This window comes from Cuculus canorus, chromosome 1 (assembly GCF_017976375.1).
Source record: "Cuculus canorus isolate bCucCan1 chromosome 1, bCucCan1.pri, whole genome shotgun sequence".
Taxonomy (NCBI): domain Eukaryota; kingdom Metazoa; phylum Chordata; class Aves; order Cuculiformes; family Cuculidae; genus Cuculus; species Cuculus canorus.
This window is the reverse complement of record NC_071401.1, coordinates 13,854,133-13,872,800: the sequence shown is the minus strand read 5'-3', so window position 1 is coordinate 13,872,800 and position 18,668 is coordinate 13,854,133. Positions and strand designations below refer to the sequence as shown.

General features: G+C 40.3%; 1 protein-coding gene across 2 annotated transcripts in view; it reads right to left on the bottom strand.

Moving 5' to 3' along the window:
* Positions 1 to 9,993: 9,993 nt before the first annotated feature.
* Positions 9,994 to 18,668, bottom strand: part of NOX4 (NADPH oxidase 4) — a 109,950-nt gene continuing 101,275 nt past the window's right edge. For both annotated transcript variants that reach the window (XM_009566391.2, XM_054087222.1), the window contains 3 exons: positions 18,314 to 18,382; positions 16,154 to 16,254; positions 9,994 to 10,831 (listed from right to left, as the gene is read on the bottom strand). In XM_009566391.2, coding sequence (XP_009564686.2) covers positions 10,711 to 10,831; positions 16,154 to 16,254; positions 18,314 to 18,382 — 291 coding nt within the window. In that variant the 3' untranslated portion in view covers positions 9,994 to 10,710. The remainder of the gene's footprint in view (positions 10,832 to 16,153; positions 16,255 to 18,313; positions 18,383 to 18,668) is intronic.

The window sequence follows — 18,668 nt, the reverse complement described above, 5'->3', positions numbered from 1 at the left end:
AATTCAGAACAAATTTTCTGGCCTCTTTCTTTTGGGACAGGAAAGAGTGAGGGAAGAATGTGGTCAGCAGTAAAAAAGTCAAGATCTGCAGCCACAAAAAAGACAAAGCATTCTTTTTTTTTTTTCTACCACATTCTATATATTAACTGGAAATAACTACTTCCAAGGCCTATCTCTCAAAAGAAAAATTGGAAAGTTGAAGTTTATTGCTTTTTTCCAAATTTTAGGGATACCGACAATTTCATCTGGGGTCAATATCTTCCTTCCGGAGGCTGGATTTTCCCTAGTTTTTTTTTTTCTGTCTACGTAGCACTCTACTTCAAAGAAGTCCTTTGACTAGTGGGATCACAGGCTAAGGTCTTCTCAGGATACCCATGCTTGTACCAGTGTGCCCAATACTTGGGCATTTACTTTGTCAAACTCTTACGTGGCTTATGAACATCAAATAACTATCCAAAGAGAGATAAAAATGGATCTTCTGTCTTCTCCCTTTCCAAGATATTCCTGAATTCCTAACTCTATATCATCACCACCTCAGAAATATTTATGAAATAACAAAAGCTGTGGCTAAAGAAGGCTAAAATGCCCAACATGTTCCCTGTCCTCAGTACCCACAGCTCCTTCCTGACAGGAGGGCTGGTTTTTGCCTAGGAGTTCATCAAGCTCCCAGCAGCTGACTCAGCTTCTGGGATCAACTTATGAAGAAATCCAAATCTAGACCTGGCAGAGAAATTTCCTTGAAGGTTTAGCTGATAGTGCAGACATGATCCTAGAGAGAAGCTTTGCTTTAAAATGAAGATATTCACTAGTCAAAGAACAGATTGTGCTAGTATTGCTTAGTTTGAACAGTACTTTTCAGTAACAAAGGTTGGAAAAAAAACCCAAACCTCAAGAATAGTTGGCCATTAGAAAATAATAGGGTTCTCTTCCATCTGGTTTCCATTCTCCTTCTAAGCATCTTACATCTTTTTTTTAAACAAACGTGTTTTCAACATCCTAACTTTTCTCAAGTAAAACAATGTTCATGTTTTTTTGTTCTGCATTTTTGTCCCACAGTGGAAATACATTTATATAAACAATGTAAAATCATAGACCTGAAAAAAAATCCATATGCAAGTAAGGGAACTAATATAACTGACCCAGGCAAAAATCTTTTTGGACATCAGTTTGAGAAAAAATGTCAGAATCATGATTTTTCTTCTCAACTATTACAGACCAAGGGAACCATTTCTTACCCAACTGTGCTTCATCAAACTTGCTTTTGCAAGTGAATAGAAGGAACACAGGGAGAGGAAAAACTCAGTGGGATTAAGAGTTTCACAACCTTGCACATATGTGCTAAGGTTTCTCGTTTCAGAGAAAGATAGTAAGCCCAGAGCTTCATCAACATATAAATCCTGGGAGAGTCTCTTGGTCACACCTGAATCTCAGTAGAAGTTCTGCCCTTCTGCAGAAACAACAGCAACAGTGCCTTCTCAAAGATGCAGAACAGAACATATGTGTTGGGAGCTGTCGGCTTAACAGCACAGTTCTTCTTTCCCTTTGTAAGCCATTGTTTAAAACATTGAGATCTCATTAGATCTCAAGCTCTCTGAAGCAAATAAACCAGGTGAAGAAATATTTAATCAGTGAAAGGAGGAATTTATAAGCAATTGATAAACTAGGGGCTGTACAGAAATAGAGAATGTAATTGAAAAAAAATCACCCTTTCCATCACTGCCTGCTGTCCTGAAATGCCTATGTGTGAAAGCAGAAACATAACTCAATTTCAGTGATGGCCACAAATGATCTGATTTTCACAAAATCAAATCCCTGATTCTCACTGAAAAGATGGCACAGTCTTTGCTATTGTGAGATTTCCCCATTTTCTACACAGCTGTCCTTGTGGCACTGCCCCTCCTCTTATTCCAAAAAAACAGCTCCAGGACTGGAATGCTGCAACCCACTATCTTCCTAAAGTTAATCAAAGTGACTACAAGACCTCCATTAAATTGTGTACACTAGGATCATTATAAAAGGTGGCATATGCTATGATTAAAACTGAGGGCCTTTGCTTTTCCCAAAATGGCATTTTTCCTGAGTTAAGGGAAGCAGTGAGTGGATGAAGCTTCCTGACAGTATGTGTTAAGGAGGGAGGAAAAGCACCAAAAGGAGGATTATATGACACATGGATGAAGATGCTTCCAGCAATCCAAAGCTTAGAGCACATCTCTAGACTAAAGCTGAAAGTATTCAGAGAGGAAGAGATGAATCTGAAACTCGGCTTCTACTGATCTTCCATGGAGAGGGAGTAGACTGAGATTAAGGAAAGCATCAACGCATGCAGCTCCAACAGACAATGTTACTTCACTGTCAGATGCAGACCTTTGCCAGGTTGCATCTCAGCCACGCTTTGATCTGCTTGGGGACTTTATCTGAAAAAAGTGCTTAAACAATCAAAAAGAATAATGCCACGGGTAAATCTTCACATTCTTATCAAATATTAAATATTTTTTAACAGTTAATTATGTTCTGATACAATAAAGGAAAAAACACACACCATTTATATCTTCTCTGTAGAGATTTTGCCATTCCTTGCTCATGAACACTAGTGCGAATACAGGCAGGGCATATTCCGTTGTCAATGGAAGCTGATACGCACTCACCAGTAGGTATTTTTCTGTTCTGGAAAGTACATGCTTTCAAGCATCTGACACCCAATGAACTCCAGTCCTGTAACAACATGTTTCTAAAAAGCTACAGAGTATGTCCACAGCCTCAGCTAACCACACAACTGAGACTGCACTCAAGAGTTAGACCAGCTCATTGCCCGCACAATTCTCCCGCAGATGTGACAGGCCTGAGCTAAAGCTGGAAAGTGCACGGAGATGGCTCACCCACCTGCCTTTAAACCTGTTTTCATCTCACACTGCAGACTCAATCTGAGAGCCCTCAACTTTCCCTGAAACCAAAGTGTACCTTTAGGATAAGCTCTGATTCAGCATCGATCAAGGAAAGTGATGGCCAGTGTGGTGACATGGCCTGCTTCTGACTTCAGATCATGTATCACTGCTGTGTTTCTCCTTAAAACATTTGTTTTCCTCTTTGCTTTAAACCTTGACTCTTCCTAGCAGCTTGCAGAGTTTCTGTGCGGCATTCCTAACCAGGCTGCACTGAGTGCAGCTCAGGACACAGTCCGTTCCATATGATCTTTGGTATTTTGCATTTCTCTCAGATTACTAAAGGGAGACAAAAAGCCTGGGAGGCTTTGTTTATTCAGTTAGAAGCAAACTGTTATAACTGTGTTACATTTCTAACATGTAACCACCACTACATAGCACCAGGACAGAATCTGTTATCCTTAAAGAAGAAACAACATGCTCTTTTGTAATTAAAAGAGATGCCTTGCTGTCGATGAATATATTCTTGGTTACAGCACAAGAAGGATGTCTTTGCTTTTCCTCACCCACTTCTCATCAAAATTTCTTCCCTAGGGTTGTAGAGTATGAGATGAGCAACATGACCTTGCAATGACAGAATTTTAATGTGTGACTGGTGCACCAAAAGCAATGCAGCAGCATTTCTCTTCTGAGTGTTGCTATGTACACTAGACATTTATGTAACACTGCTTCTCATCCTCAAGGCTGTCCTTACCTGGGGTGAGCAGCAATGCACACAGAATTACTTAGTCAACTGTCAAAGCTACTCACAGCTAGTACAGAGAACTAGACAAGCCAGTGTCTTGGTGAAAAGGAGTTAACACGTAAAACCATTTCTAACCACCAAGCTGTGAAAAGAAGTAGATGTTTTTTGAAACAGGTTAACTTGAAAGAGTCAGTGGTGGATTTATTTCAAACAAATTGCTTATTTCCAAGAGATTTACTGAAATATACTAGTTTTATTATGTGCTTTAGCACTGAGCTACGCATAGACAAAAGCAATGTATTTGCAGATAGTAGTTCTCAAACCCCAGGGAGACTTTGTATCTCCATTCAGACAACGGAGCTTTCTTGTAATTTCTAGAGTTGAGGAGGCAGGAAAAATTCTCACCTCTTTCCCTTTGCTCATAGGTTTTTTAAATATTTCATCTTGTTCATTGCTGGCATTCATCATACTCTCCTGTGAGCCTTGGTTTGCTGCTCAGTTGACAGCAGTTTACCTGAAGATTCAGGAGCCACTCTTGGCTTTCCTCTCCTGGTTTAACAGTACAGATCGTTAGGAAAAAGTGCAGATTTTGTACTGTGCCAGGAGGAAGCAGAGACAGCATGTACATTTTTTTTTTTGCAAGGTCTGACATCCTCAGAAATCCAGGGGCTCTAAGAGACAATCTACAATTGGGATGGTTGGCATACTCCAGTTTTCTCTCTTGCCCCTACAGGAATGGAACAGATCCACTGCTGTTAATGCAGCTCCAGCAGCTGTCTTTTAGAAATACAAACCTTCTACAGAGTGTAACACATGGCAAACTTAAAGTATCCATTCCAAGTCTGGAGATACTCCTAACCTCAGTAATGCACAGCATTCCATGGTACCAAAACAGACCCAAACCCTCTTGCAACATGGGTGATACAACTAGCAGAATACTAAACCTTCACAAATACTCATCTAACCCTTTAAAAAGCAGCATTCATTGCTCAAAACCTTTGTGTAAGGGCATTTGTTATACATGTCAGTCCAGCAGAGAACTCAGGGCTCAGCCTTAAAAGATGCTGGCTAATTAACCTACTGTACTTAGAATTTCCAGAGTTTTGAGGATTCACTATGCTTAGTACAGCAACTAAAATAAAGAGTCATAGAATAATAGAATGGTTTGGGTTGGAAGGAACCTTAAAGAATATCTAGTTCCAACTCCCCTGTCATGGGCAGGGTCACCTTCCACTAGATCAGATTGCTCAAGGACTCATCCAGTCTGGCCTTGAACACTTCCAGGAATGGAACATCCAGGACTTCTCTGGGCAACCTGTCCCAGTGCCTCACTACTTTCACAGTTAAGAATTTCTGCCTAATATCTAGAATCATAGAATAGTTTGGGTTCGAAGGGACCTTAAAGATCATCCAGTTCCAATCCCCCTGCCATGGGCAGGGACATCCCACTAAATCAGGCTGCCCAAGGTCCCATCCAACCTGGCCTTGAACACATCCAGGGATGGGGCAGCCACAGCTTCCCTGGGCAACCTGTTCCAGTGTTTCACCCCACCCACAGTGAAGAAATTCTTCCTAATGTCTAGTCTAAATCTAATCTAAATCTACCCTCTTTCAGCTTAAAAACTGTTACCCCTCATCCTATCACTACACTTCTTGATAAAGAGCCCCTTCCCAGTTTTCCTGCAAACCCCATTTAAGTACTGGAAGGCTGCTATAAGGTTACCCTGGAGCCTTCTTTTGTCTAGGCTAAACAAACTCAACTCTTTCAGCCTGCCACCATACCAGAGGTGCCCCAGTCATTTAATGACCTTTGTAGCCCTCCTCTGGACTCACTCTAATAGGTCCATGTCCTTCCTGAGCTGAGAACAAAAACTGAACACAGTACTCCAGGTGAGGTCTCACAACAGCAGAGTATAGGGACAGAATCACCTCCCTCAGCCTGCTGGTCACGCTTCTTTTGATGTAGCCCAAGATACCATTGGCTTTCTGGGCTTTTATCAGGCTCTTGATAGGAATGAAGAGTCTCATTTTAGCTCTATGTATTTCACCAGTGCATCATTATAGTAACTTTAGTGAAATACACCAGCAGCAGAGATGATGCAAACCTCAAATCACCATTCAGAGTTGAGTTGTCAGCAGTATTAGATAGATTTCTGAAAAATGTACATTCATTGCAGAAATGCTCAATTCAGCATGGGCACCAGTGGCATTTTGATTAAACTTTGCTGTTAAATCCTCTCTCTTAAAACAATAAAAACTAATTTTATTTTGTGAGGAGTGGGAAATCTGCAAACAATTCAGATACATAGTCCAGAGAAGAACTGATCCAGCTTATCTTAAATCACACTGGCATGTCTAGAAAATGATTGCCAGGCTGAAGTGAAAATTACTCTCCCTAGAAACCCTTTTATTTTTTAAAGAAGTAAAAATTGCATTTAAGTAACAATATCTCTTCTATGACTTATGGGACGTGAACTGCCATAGTCAACGACTAGTTAGACTCCTGTCTGCTTCTCTACGCAACATCTTGTAGTTTGAAACTATAATCTGGTGAATTAGTGTTGATTAGAGCCTTTTCTCTTAGGCAGCTGTTCAAAAAGCAGACTTCTTACCAAACCGTTTCCTCTCTGCTCTGTTAGGCTGTTATAGCCGAATTACTGTTCCCAGTGTGGCTTGTCTGCCACTCCTATTATCTGCCCCTTCTCAGCCAGCTCCAAATTGCTTTCTCACCTATGTGACAGAAACATTAGAAGCAAAGTGATGACTCTGCACTTACACTGAAGATCTCCAACCAAGGAAAACAATGAGGATCGAGTGCTAAGGGAGTAAGCCCATGATCAGGGTGCACTGTGTGTACAACCCAGTGCTAGTGGAAGATGAATGTGCACAGTGCTTTCCTACACATCTTCACATCAGGGCAGGAGTCTTCAAACAGAGAGAGAGTTTCTCTCTTTTTGCTTTACAGCAACTGTTCTCTATTCTGTTGTGGCAAAACAATCAGCATTTTGCAGAAAAATAGATTTGGCTTAAAATTTCTACCCTACGCATTGCATCGGATAGGCATCTGTGGTATGCACTGGCATCCTCTTCCCTAGCCCAGATGCAAGGTTTTATGTTGTGACCTACCGTACTCCTTTCAGTCCTGCCTTCCAGAGGAGCAGATAAAGACTAAGGATGAACCCGTGTGCTATTAATACCATATGTATGCTGAAATAGGGAAGTGTTGCTCCAAACTCAGGGCTAGAATAATCATTGTGGAGGGATGGACTGTCCTACAGGCTTCAGAAGCGTGATGAGAAGGTCACTCCTCATCACGCCTTCCCACACTCCAACAGAGCTCACCACTGCTGCCCTCTACTAGAGAGGTGAACATTTATTTACACAAGTAATCTCAGTGCTATGGGGATATAATCTGGTAAATCTGGTTAAACCGGCTGCTGTGTAAAAAGTCCCAAGTCTCATACTGCAGTATGAAGGCTGGACTCCCATTACAGAGCAAGGGCTTGAAAACACTCCCATTTTAAAGAAAAGTCTTGAAACATTTATGATGAATAAAACAAAAATCCCACTGATCAAACACTGAAGGGTTTGCAGTTTTGTGACAGACTAAGTGAGAAATGGCAGAATACATGGTAATATCCTTCCCCCGCCAGCAGGACACTTATGACAGGCTTACTTATAGGACTCTGTTTAAAGCATAAAGAAACATCCAATTACATAAATCCAGTTGATCTGTAAATGTGGAATTAAGTACTGTCAGCCTTCACTTACTTCCCAGGCAGAGTTATATTTTCATGTACACTTAGCTTACAGATGAAAAAGCTATGGATTTAAAAATGGGCTTGATTCAGTTTTACAAGATGGAGTTACACAAACTGGCAAGGTTCATATAGCCTGTAGAAAGACCATGTTTATCAGTAATATTTGCCAGTCCTGAAGCCAAGCACAGTCACTAACCCTTAAACTTTCTGCCCCTCTAAATAGCATAGCTCCAGGAAAAGGAAAAAAGCAATTGAAGCTTTTTGCCTTTCCCAAACGCACCCTCTAGCAATTACCTATATGAACAACAGGGAGATTTGGTCAGATGAAGCTTTATACAAAATAAAACACAAATACATTTGCATAGCAATTAGGCAGGCTTTTTTACTGCAGGTCCACTGAAGTGATCCTGAGACTTGAATTAAGCCTCACAACACTCCAGAAAGGTAAACAGTCCCAAGCCAGCTTAGAATGAGTCAGCTGAGGTTGGTACAGAACAAAGGCAGAAAGAGGAGACCATGGCTCTTCTTGCATTGTGTTCTGACAGCACTGTCTAATGCAGCAACAGGCATTTGGGCTGAAGGACAAGTCTTATGAGGAGCGACTGAGAGAGCTAGGGTTGTTTAGCCTGGAAGAGGCTGAGGGGGAGACCTTATTGCTCTCTACAACTACCTGAAAGGAGGTTGGGGAGAGGAGGGTGCTAGCCTCTTCTCCCAAGTGACAGGGGACAGGACAAGGAGGAATGGCCTCAAGCTGCACCAGGGGAGGTTCAGGCTGGACATCAGGAAAACATTTTTCACAGAAAGGGTCATTGGGCACTGGAACAGGCTGCCCAGGGAGGTGGTTAGGTCAACTTCCCTGGAGGTGTTTAAGGGACAGGCGGATGAGGTGCTGAGGGGCATGGTTTAGGGATTGTTAGGAATGGTTGGACTCCATGATCCAGTGGGTCCTTTCCAACCTAGTGATTCTATGATTTAACATGCTTACATGCAGCATCAGCTCCAGCTACAATGCAGAACAAAAGCACAGTAACAGTACTATTATTTTAATTATAAAGCACTACCTATACAGTAGCTGAATCAGAAAATATTATTTGTTTTAGCATAGAGCTAACCACAAAACTAGCTGCTCATTATATGGTAATGAAACCGTTACCTATCAGAGAGGAGGTGTGAAACTAAAAACAACATCATGATGACTCTAAACTATGTTTAAAAGTCATTAGACACCAGATCCTAAAACAAGAGGAAAAAGATTACTCTTTGGTTGTGGTTAATAGGTGCAGTCATGATTTCAATCATGCTTTAAGCAACAAACAAAAAGCCTGTAGCATTTGCAATACCTGATATCTATGCATTTTGCCATGAGCGTTATGTTTATTATAAACCCATGCAGTCAGTGTTAGAAATAAGTATTAATCATTAAAAAAGACATAATCTTTTTCTGCATACTTTTCTAGTTTTACAGTGACAGATGAATGAGAACCAATGGGAAAATAATGATCCTTCCATCTTCAAAATAAAAATCAAAATCCATAGCTGCAATGAAGGCTCCTATCTCATACTGCATTTCTATTTTGTCTTCTACCTCCTCTAGGCTACTTTGAGAAGTCTCATCAGTAAGAATAAGTCCATCTCTGGTTCTTTCCTTCCCTCCAGAATTCCATATTGGGCATAGACAGAGGTAAAAACCTTAGTGCAAGTGCAGACACTGAGGAGCACATTCCCATGTGGCTTTACTGCTGCATCTCCACCATAGTGCTCCATTGAGGGCAACTCCTGAGCAGAAGCTGCCAAGGCAAAGACCAAGCTCATTTTCACTAGTTACACATACTACATGCCTGTACACAACTTCCTAGAAAAAAGCTTCCCTCTGAACACCAATACCATTACTTGTAGATTCCTGTAAAAAGTTTGAGTTGCTAGCTGGAAATTAAGGACTTTCCTACTAAAATAAAAAACAATATTCATTGGAAAGCTGTAGACTGAATCAAATGCACTGTGCTAAATATGGGCGAACCACAGGCGTGAGAGATGCTGAGCCACATTATGTCTGTGTGTGCTGCAAACACTACAGGCTATTACTCCCAAGATTTTGCCAGAAATTGTCAGGTTTTCAGCAATTGTAAGCAACACTGCTCTATTAAGATGTACTTGCATGACGCCGAGTTATGCCAGCTAAGCTCCTGACTCACACTTAAATGTCTTCTTCTTAGCAAAATAAGGCAAAGGGGACAAAAAAGAAATAAAGGAAGCTGCATTGGTTATTGGATGGACAAAAGAAAAGTTGCTCCTCAGAACCAAAAAGTTTTAAAGTGCCTGTTTGACCTCTAGCCCTTCCACAGCAAATGTGAGTAGAGTGGAAAACAGCTACGGGGAGGAAGAAGGGAAGAGGAGATTAAATTTGGATATTTCAGAACCTCCCCTTTGGAACACAGTGAAACCATATTGGAGCTCCTGCTAAGTTTCTGTTGGCACACATGATGCAAAAAGCCATAGTAATAAACGTTTTGCTTTTACTCTGCTGTAGATCTCGCCTGATCCTGCTTTCAGCAACATCAGTGCAGACAACTGTGACTCAAAGGATCACAGTCAACCAAACATACTCTGACACATCTAAAATTGGATTTCAACCTGCTGCATTGTAAAATATAGCTGTTTGCTTGCCAAAGGGCTGCATCATGGCGCAGTCTGCCCACAGTTGCTACATAGTTCTGCTCACTTTTTCATTCTCCCGCATTCCACCCATTGAGGATGGAAACAGTCATATCCATTCCAGAAGCAAACTAACTAGAGTGACAGTCTATATTTTAAATACAGAATCACAATTCTGCAATGTATAAAAACTTTAATATGGAGTGTTTCCTCCACAAAGTCATGAGAGCTGTATGCCAACAAAAGCGATAGGTATTTGTAATATACTATGTTTTGCCATTTGGATTAACTTGGGATTAGGCTCACTGTCTCAGCTCCAGAGGACTGAAGTGAAAGAAATTCAAACATTCCACAGATTCTTCTTCCATCAGCTTTTAAAGCAACTGCATCTCTCCCTGGCTTCTGTACTTTTTAATTGACAGAAACAACTCCAAAGAATCACTGCTGCCACAAACTTCGTGTGAGCGTATTTGGCTTTGAGCATAAGCACTTATTATTTGTTGGTATACTGCTGCATCCATCATTTTCCAAAGCCTTAAATAATCATAAATAAGAAAAGCTGTGCTATTCTTTGGTACATTTCTGTCTGTTTAAACCACAGCCAAACTTTATGTTGTACAAACAAAAAATTGCACTTTTATCTTCTAGACAGTCTTGCTGGTCCAAAAGACTTTCAGCTGAAGGATTCCTTATTATACTCAAACCTTGTCCCATAAGAGTTGCTGCTGTTGCTCAGTTTATGAAGTATCTTAGAGATTTTGTTTGGTCCACAACAGAAAACTCCAATGGTCTTCCTGTTAAAGAAAAAAAAAATGACATTGCAAATAAACACTAACTTCTAACATTTGACAGAATTGGATTTAGCCTCACTGTATCACACCCAAGTCAGCTCTACAGAGATTTTTAAGGTGAGAAGAGCTCACAGGATCATGTGTTATGGTTAGTGTTACTGAAGCCACTAGACCTCTCCCAAATATTCCCCAACAAATCCTATTACTTATTTGACCAAGATAACTCTTAGAAAAAGTGCCTCATCTTAGCCTCAACACACCAAGTGATGAGAAACGACTACTTCCCACTCTATTTTTTTTCATGAATAATCACTTTTTTTGGTTAAAAATGTGCTTCACTTTAATGACTTCATTAGTGTAACTTGTGATTTACATTGGCAGGAGATCTAGTCACTAACAGTGATTCGTTACAGTAATGAAAACAGAGCACTACTAACCTATGATTATTTCTGGCAGCAGCAGAATATCTTTACCGCTTTAATTTCACATTAGCATGCAATCTTTCCTTCAGCAACCGTATCGCAAAGCCGTATGAAAAGCCAAACACAGGCTATGATCCTTGTTCATCATCCACAGCTATCAGCCTGGGATTATTAGTTAACCTGTCAACAGCACTTTGATCTCTGGTCACCTTTAACACAGGCTGTAAGTCAGACTTAACAGTCATGCGGCACCTAAGGGCTCAGAACAGTAGCCAGCATCAGAACAAGATATGTTCACAACAGTGGGACTGAGGCAATCATGATATTCATCATCTCCCTTTCTTTCCAAGATTGGAGAACAGAAAGGAAGGAGCAGGGAAAGAAGAAGTGGTGCTGTCTCTTCTATATAATGAAAAAAAAATAAATAAATTCTTCATCTTCCTGCCGAAATTGTGCCACTACAGAGAAAGATTTTAAAGATTTACTGGAAACAGAGAGAGCAAGAGGGGACATGGCTTTAACAATTGTAATCTACAGCATTCACAAAGAGGCTGGAGACGTAAGTTCTGTTTCCTGCCTCCAGGACTGCTTCAGTATTTCATCCAGTAACTATTTAATATAAAATATCTTAGCACATGCAGGATAGTCAAATGCACAGTTTAAAGCTGCTTGTGCATGTGTTTGTTGAGAGAAGGGAAATAACACGTATAAGAAGAAATCTTTGATGTCAAGTATATGTGCCTGATGTTAAGAAGCAGCTCAAATTGCATGGCAGTCCACGCACTACCAGTGCACAGAGACAGTGAAACAGCACAACTGAGGGATCAAACATCAAGAAACATCACAAAGTTAAACAGATAACAGCAATGGTAACCTTACAATGCTGAATTATCTTCATTTATCTAATCTCTCATATCAGTCCATGGCAAATATTCATAACTTACTGTTCTCACCCTAATGTATACCTATTAAACATTCCTGTCACAGAATCATAAAATGGTTTGGGTAGGAAAGATCGTGTCCCCCTCCCCCCCCCTTCCTCCCCTCCCCCGTCTATGGACAAGGACACCTTCCACTAGATCAGACTACTCAAAGCCTTATTCAACCTCACCTTGAACATCTCCAGGGATAGGGCATCCAGGATTTCTCTGGACAACCTGTTGCAATGTCTTGCCACCCTCACTGTAAAAAAAGTTAACTCTAATATCTAGATCCACCCTTCTTAAGCTCAAAATCATTACCCTTTGTCCTATCACTGCACTCGCTGATAAAGAGCCCCTTCCCAGCTTTCCTGTAGAGGCACTTTAAGTCCTGCTAGTACTCCTTTCAACGGCAAAAAGTGTCGTGTTGGTGGCTGGATTTGTAGGAATAATAAGAGTGCTGTTGCTGATTGCTCTCAAATAAGATTCCTCAGCACTTGCAGAACCTGAATGTAGTCTAATCTGTGCACAGTGAGGGAAAAGGGTCCATGAGCTGCCAGCAAGAATCTGTCTTCTACTGTGTATTTCATTGAGAGAATTAATGTTGCTGTTTTTTTCATTAGTCTAATTAGTACAGACAACTGATAAACAAAACTCGAAGAGTTTGTCTTGTCTCTCTCCCTTTCATTACACAGCCCCCAAAGCACAGACATGTCTAAGCCGCACATGCTAGAAGTGTACTCTCATCTCAGCAACATCCTTCCAAGGTAGGCAGAATTTTTTTTGGCTAGTAAACAGAATCACAGAAAGGTGAAATGATTTGCCTGTGGACACACAAGAGACTTGTGGCTAAGAAGGTCTCTTGAGACCCAGCTGAGCTACTGCTGCACACAGCAAGTCAGGGGCTCTCAAACTTCCTTTGTGGGATATCTACCATCAGCATCTATTCTGGACATTCCTCCACATACCACTTACCTCCTAGAGTTCACCCTTCACAATCCCTTCCACTTACACTCCCCACTTTCCTGCTTGTAGATACCTTCCTTCCCGCCTTGCTTGGCTCTTGCTTGGTTGCCTTGACAAAAGCAGGCAGGAGGCTAAAAACCAGCTACTACAGAACAGCATGTTATTACCCTGAGCTGATAGATTTTAATTGCTTATGACTTGTTTGGGACAACAGCTGACCTTGCTGCTCAAATAAAAACAGACAGCTAGGTATTACTGAGGCATAATGTCTGAAAATCTTTTAAATATCAATAACATGTTTACAATCAGGGAAACTGTGTTAATGGCCATTCTTTTAATAATCAGAAACATTAACATAAGATTTTACTCCTTCAGAGCACTAAGTAAATAACTTCTCAGTGTTCCTATGGGGTGAGTAGGTCAACACGTACTCTTATATCCATTTTATGAACAGCAGGAAGTGAAGGAGAGGTGAAATACTTTGCTACCTAGAGAGGACAAGAGTCAGGACTTGAAATATTCCAGTTTTAAATGCCATAGTTATTCTTAGAGATTTCTGCTTTACAGTGCATAAGAACGCATCATGGTGCTCTATACCTTCCTCTCCTACAGATATTCATGTCTTTTTCTAGGTTAGATTCTATCTCGGAAAAAAATCTGTTTCCATTTGAAATAAGCGGAATTGAGAAAGCCTAGCAGCCAAGACATGTGGTAAGCTTTTCATCCAGAAGACAACTAAACAGGAACAAGGTTGCTACTCTGTCCCCAAAGAGGAAATGAAAAGACAAGACATAATTTATTATATAAACTGATTTTATATAAAAACGTTTATATAAACGGATTTTCTTGGAACCGTGGGTGTCATATAAAGTATTAACAGTAGATGGCACACCTCTGCTCTACTTAGCCCAGAAGAAAGAATTTGGAACCTGACCCTGGGTTGTCTCATGTCAAGATCTGAAGTTCTGGCAAAGCACTTTGCTTATTTGGGACCCAAAGAGCAACAACAGCAACAATTCACAAACCGCAAACCAATCAGATGGCTACATCGATGAGAGGTTTGCCAGCTGCGTGTTTATTTATGCACATCTTCTACTAACATCATAAGATAAAAAGTGGAAAAATATCTTGTCCATAAACAAGCCCAAGGGGATGACTGCAAATACGTGTGAAAGCCTGAACACTGGCACCAGATGTTGGAAATAATTTGGTTGCCCTGCTTTTTTTGCTCTTTTTTAATTTATTTTGCTCTGCATATTGCAGCAGGGTTATTTAGCTGGAATGTTAATGAGAAATAAGAGCTGAAATAAGTTTAGTAAGAGACCAGGAAATTGGACTACAGAAAAAAAATGAAGTTGCCATCTCATCTATAAAAAGAGGGAGAAAATTTACTTACAACAGCTAAGTTTCTGTGGGAGAACTGAGTTACAGGTTGCACTATCATCTACCATGTTAAATTTAACTATGTCTATAGATACAGACCTCTCACCATAAATACTGCTAAGGGGGTGACAGAGAGTGAGAAAGCCTACATCTTAGCAAGCTGCAGGTTAATTAAAAGAGTCAGAATGTTATTTAGGTACTAAAAGACACCTTGCTAAGAAATGGTGGCACAATTTAAAGGCCCAGTGTGGAAATGCAGAGGAAAAGGTACTTGAAGTCTAATTAGGAGTAATGAGATGGAAAGCACAAAAGAAAAAGCAAGTATGACTACCACTAATAGCTTCATCTATATTATGTGCACCTACAGTCTTGCAAGTAAGTGGCAGAATCCTCATTATTTTCACCTTTTAAAACTGCATTCACACAGCTAAACAAAAAAAGACATTAGAATGGAACATAAAAGGTCAACAGTGCTCTATGCAGAGAACTCTGAGTCAGAGTCAGTTTGCTTCTCTAAGCTCTCTCTTTGCTTTTCTTTCCCATGATTCTTCTCTAAGTGATACTTATTTGCACAGTGGGTGCAACCTACTAAGGATGTACCTCTGTAGCACCTTTGGGACCTCCTGGCAAGGGGCCCATCCAAAACATCTTTTAGGACCTGAATCCAAGACAAATATTATCAGTACCTTATACTGCCAACAGTGAAACATACTGGCACTCAATATTTCTCAAGACTCAGGGCTCAGTGTACCCTAGTCACATCCAGCCTCAGAAGAGAAGGGTTAATAAGCAGATGTTCATTTTGCGAGTCCAATAAAGGACAAAAAGTTATTGGGGGGAAGTTCTGCAGGTGAATGTGAGAGCACTTCTCAACTGGGTGCACCCAGATTACTACAGACAGCTACTGAGGGTGGTTTGCTACCACCCTGCTGACTTTGCTAGAAGTGGATTAGGCAAGACTCACACTATTCCTTCTACTTGTAAGCAGCTTGTGAGGCAGAAATCTGCCAGTGGGGTGTACAACACTCAACCAACAAATCTGGATCTGGACAAAGACATTCCATAACCTAATTGCATGTCTTCTTTGGTTTACATATGTCTTGTTTCAGACCATATGTTTGCCTAGCACAGTAAAAAGGCATTGCTAGATCTTAACAAAGAATAAAAGAAAGCCAGGAATCTCCAAAACCAATACATCATCTGAACAAAACCAATACTGGAAAGTCAGATTCTTCCTTGTGCATTTTGTTTGGAAATCAGCACTATAAATTGTGAAAATTATAGAAGCCGACAATTTTAAAAAATGCAACTTATGTATAAAACCAAAACATGTTGCAAGTAAGACATTGCCACAGACAAAACCATATCTGAGCAGTGAGATGGAAATCTATTACTTTTATTTTCTGGGCCACTGAACATCCTAGCTGCATGAGAAGATGAACTGTTCTGAGTGTAAGAAAAAAAATGCTTTAGTTTGTACAGGCTATCTCTCATAGCAAAGTATTTCAACAGCAGTGGCTTAAACATTACACTCTAAGATAAAAACCCAAAATATTTTCATACAAACATAGCTAGAAACAGCTAATATCCCCAGCCTTCAAACTGTGGCACTCTTCAAGCTGCCTGGTACTTACCGCCTGTTACACTTTGCTATTTCACCAAAAAGGAGTTTCCACTGGGGTCGTCCAATCAAAAGCCTTGAGTTTAAAGCTTGATATTTTTCACCAATTATTTTCTGCAAGAAACAAAAAAATCCATTCTGACTGATTTGCAAATTGCCTTATATCACCCAGAGCTCCCATTTCTGACATTGGCTAACTTACCATATTGCTGAAGTGTAAAACCTGAGCACAAGTATGAAACAGTTGTGATTAAAACTGCAGCCATTTCATGCACCAATACCTCTGCTCACTGCTTTTTCAATGGCTCTCCTTGGTGTTCGTTATACATTGTTCCTCATGCAGCTGCTCATTAATCTCCCTCTTACTTTTAAACCAATTTATTTAAGCTATAAAACAACAACCATTCTCCTATTATTCACTCCCTCATTGGCTTTACTGGTAAGTCGAAAGAAACATCAGTGATGCAAAAATCATATTTCTATCTTAAGTCATTTCTTTAACTTTGTACACGTAACTCTTAAGGTGACTAGGTCTAAAGAAGTAACAAGGAAAATCTTACATTTATCCCTGAGAGTAGTTTGCCAACTGTTTTGAGCTGCCTTAAGAGCAGAAAACAGCCAAAACTGCTCCCCAGATAGATCCCATCCAATTCCTGCAGTACAAACTTGCCCACATTTTGATAAGGCTAAATGCCCTTCCAATGCAGGGGATTCTCTTTCTTTTGTTTTCTGTCCTAATGCAACACAAAGGCAGAGAGAAATTATATCTTATCTAGGCTACCAGATTCACTCCACTGCGGAATGACCTGAAACATTGCTTGTATCAGTGTAAACACGGAGCCTTGGCTAACTCATCCTCTGTTGGCATTTTATACTCAAGAGGCATTTGCTGAGGGATGGACTTGGCTCCCTGTAGTCGCACAGGCATGCTACTTCTGAGCAAAGCAAGCACAAAGTGAAACTGCCATAATTTTGGCAGCCGTCATTCTTTGGACTACCATCAGTGAACACAGAAGCTGTACGGCAATGGAGAGTTGAGTTTAACTCCCCCTTGAGAAATCATGAACAGCATAATATTCCATGCCAGTTTTGTTCAAGAACCACAAAAGAAAAATTACTTTAATGAAAGACTTAAATCAAAGATGACTTAAATAAATTCAGCAGATGTTTGATACACATTAGAAAACTTGCTTTGAACTGTCCGTTATTACAATCTTGCAGTGTCATCGCAATACAGACCTGCTTTAGGTTTTAATTTTAACTGAGTTATTACAAACCAGGTCCAATTAGCTATTTTCAAGCAACCTATTCCAGTTGACATACATCATCCAGGAATTACATCTGTTCTGTTCATAACTACTATAGCTATCACATTATTTAGACCATTGGATAGTGTTCCTAACAGAGTTGTGAACGTTATGCTGTATCCACCTGATACTAGGCAGATCAAAATCCTTTGGGCATGGTTTCTCACTGCATTTCATGTTTTGCAGTAATTGTTAGGCTTGTTTCTGGACCCGCTGTAGGCAATGGAAAGCTTCCAAATGCAGCAGGTGAAGAATCAGGCCTACGCTCATGTGCAAAATAATGTAAAATGAAGATCATAAGTGTAAATAGCCACAGGAGACGTCAAGATCTGAGGGATTCCTCCAGCTTTCGGATTAGTAATACATGATAATCAACAGTTCAGTAGGATTTCCACTCTTACAGATCAAACAATTTGTAACTTTTGTCTATACTTGAGGCAAAGAAACCCAAAGCTTTTAAAAATGGCTAGTTTCTCCAAAAATATTTATTTGAAAAGGAGATTTGAGCTTGCAAGCTCCTAGAACTATTCTGGTTTGATTCTTAGCCCAGAAATGAGGCACATTTCTCACAAAACACAGCCAGCTGTCTGGTTTGTGGCCTGACCTGGAAGGACCTCTTTCCTAGAAAAGGAAGATATGGATCGCTGCCTACATCTAATCGAGTTAAGGCGATGAGACTAGATTCTCTTAACTCTATGGGGATGGACTTGCTCTCTTGCCCTAGTAATGAATCAGTTACTTAAGTTTATGGCCTCATTTCCTGTTTTTACCATCTGCAGTAATTTCTTTTTGTCTTTGACTGACAGTTTGCACTGTCTACTACCCCAGAGTCTACTTCAGTTTACAAACAGCATTTATCCACATACCTGCATTCCATCTGTTTGACTGAGGTATAGCTGGATGTTTACGTAGTCTGGTCGATTCTCCTGCCAAAGCTAGGAGGACAAGAAAAATAGCTAGTGAAAAAATGTCCCTTCCCTTCATGTAAGTGTAAAGTCATTTGTGCCTACTATCTTGGGTTTCAACACCAGTGAAGTAAGTTTTTTAAGGAAGAAGACACGCTTGCATAGCAGCCCTTTGTGTGCTCCAGAGTGTTGCAAGTCATGCTGTGTACAATGTATTATTTTAGGAAGCTACACTGCTCTTAAAATCTATCTGAAATTGTAAATCCCCCTACCTTCTCAATCTGTCTACTGGCAAATGGCCAAGGGCCGTTCAGTC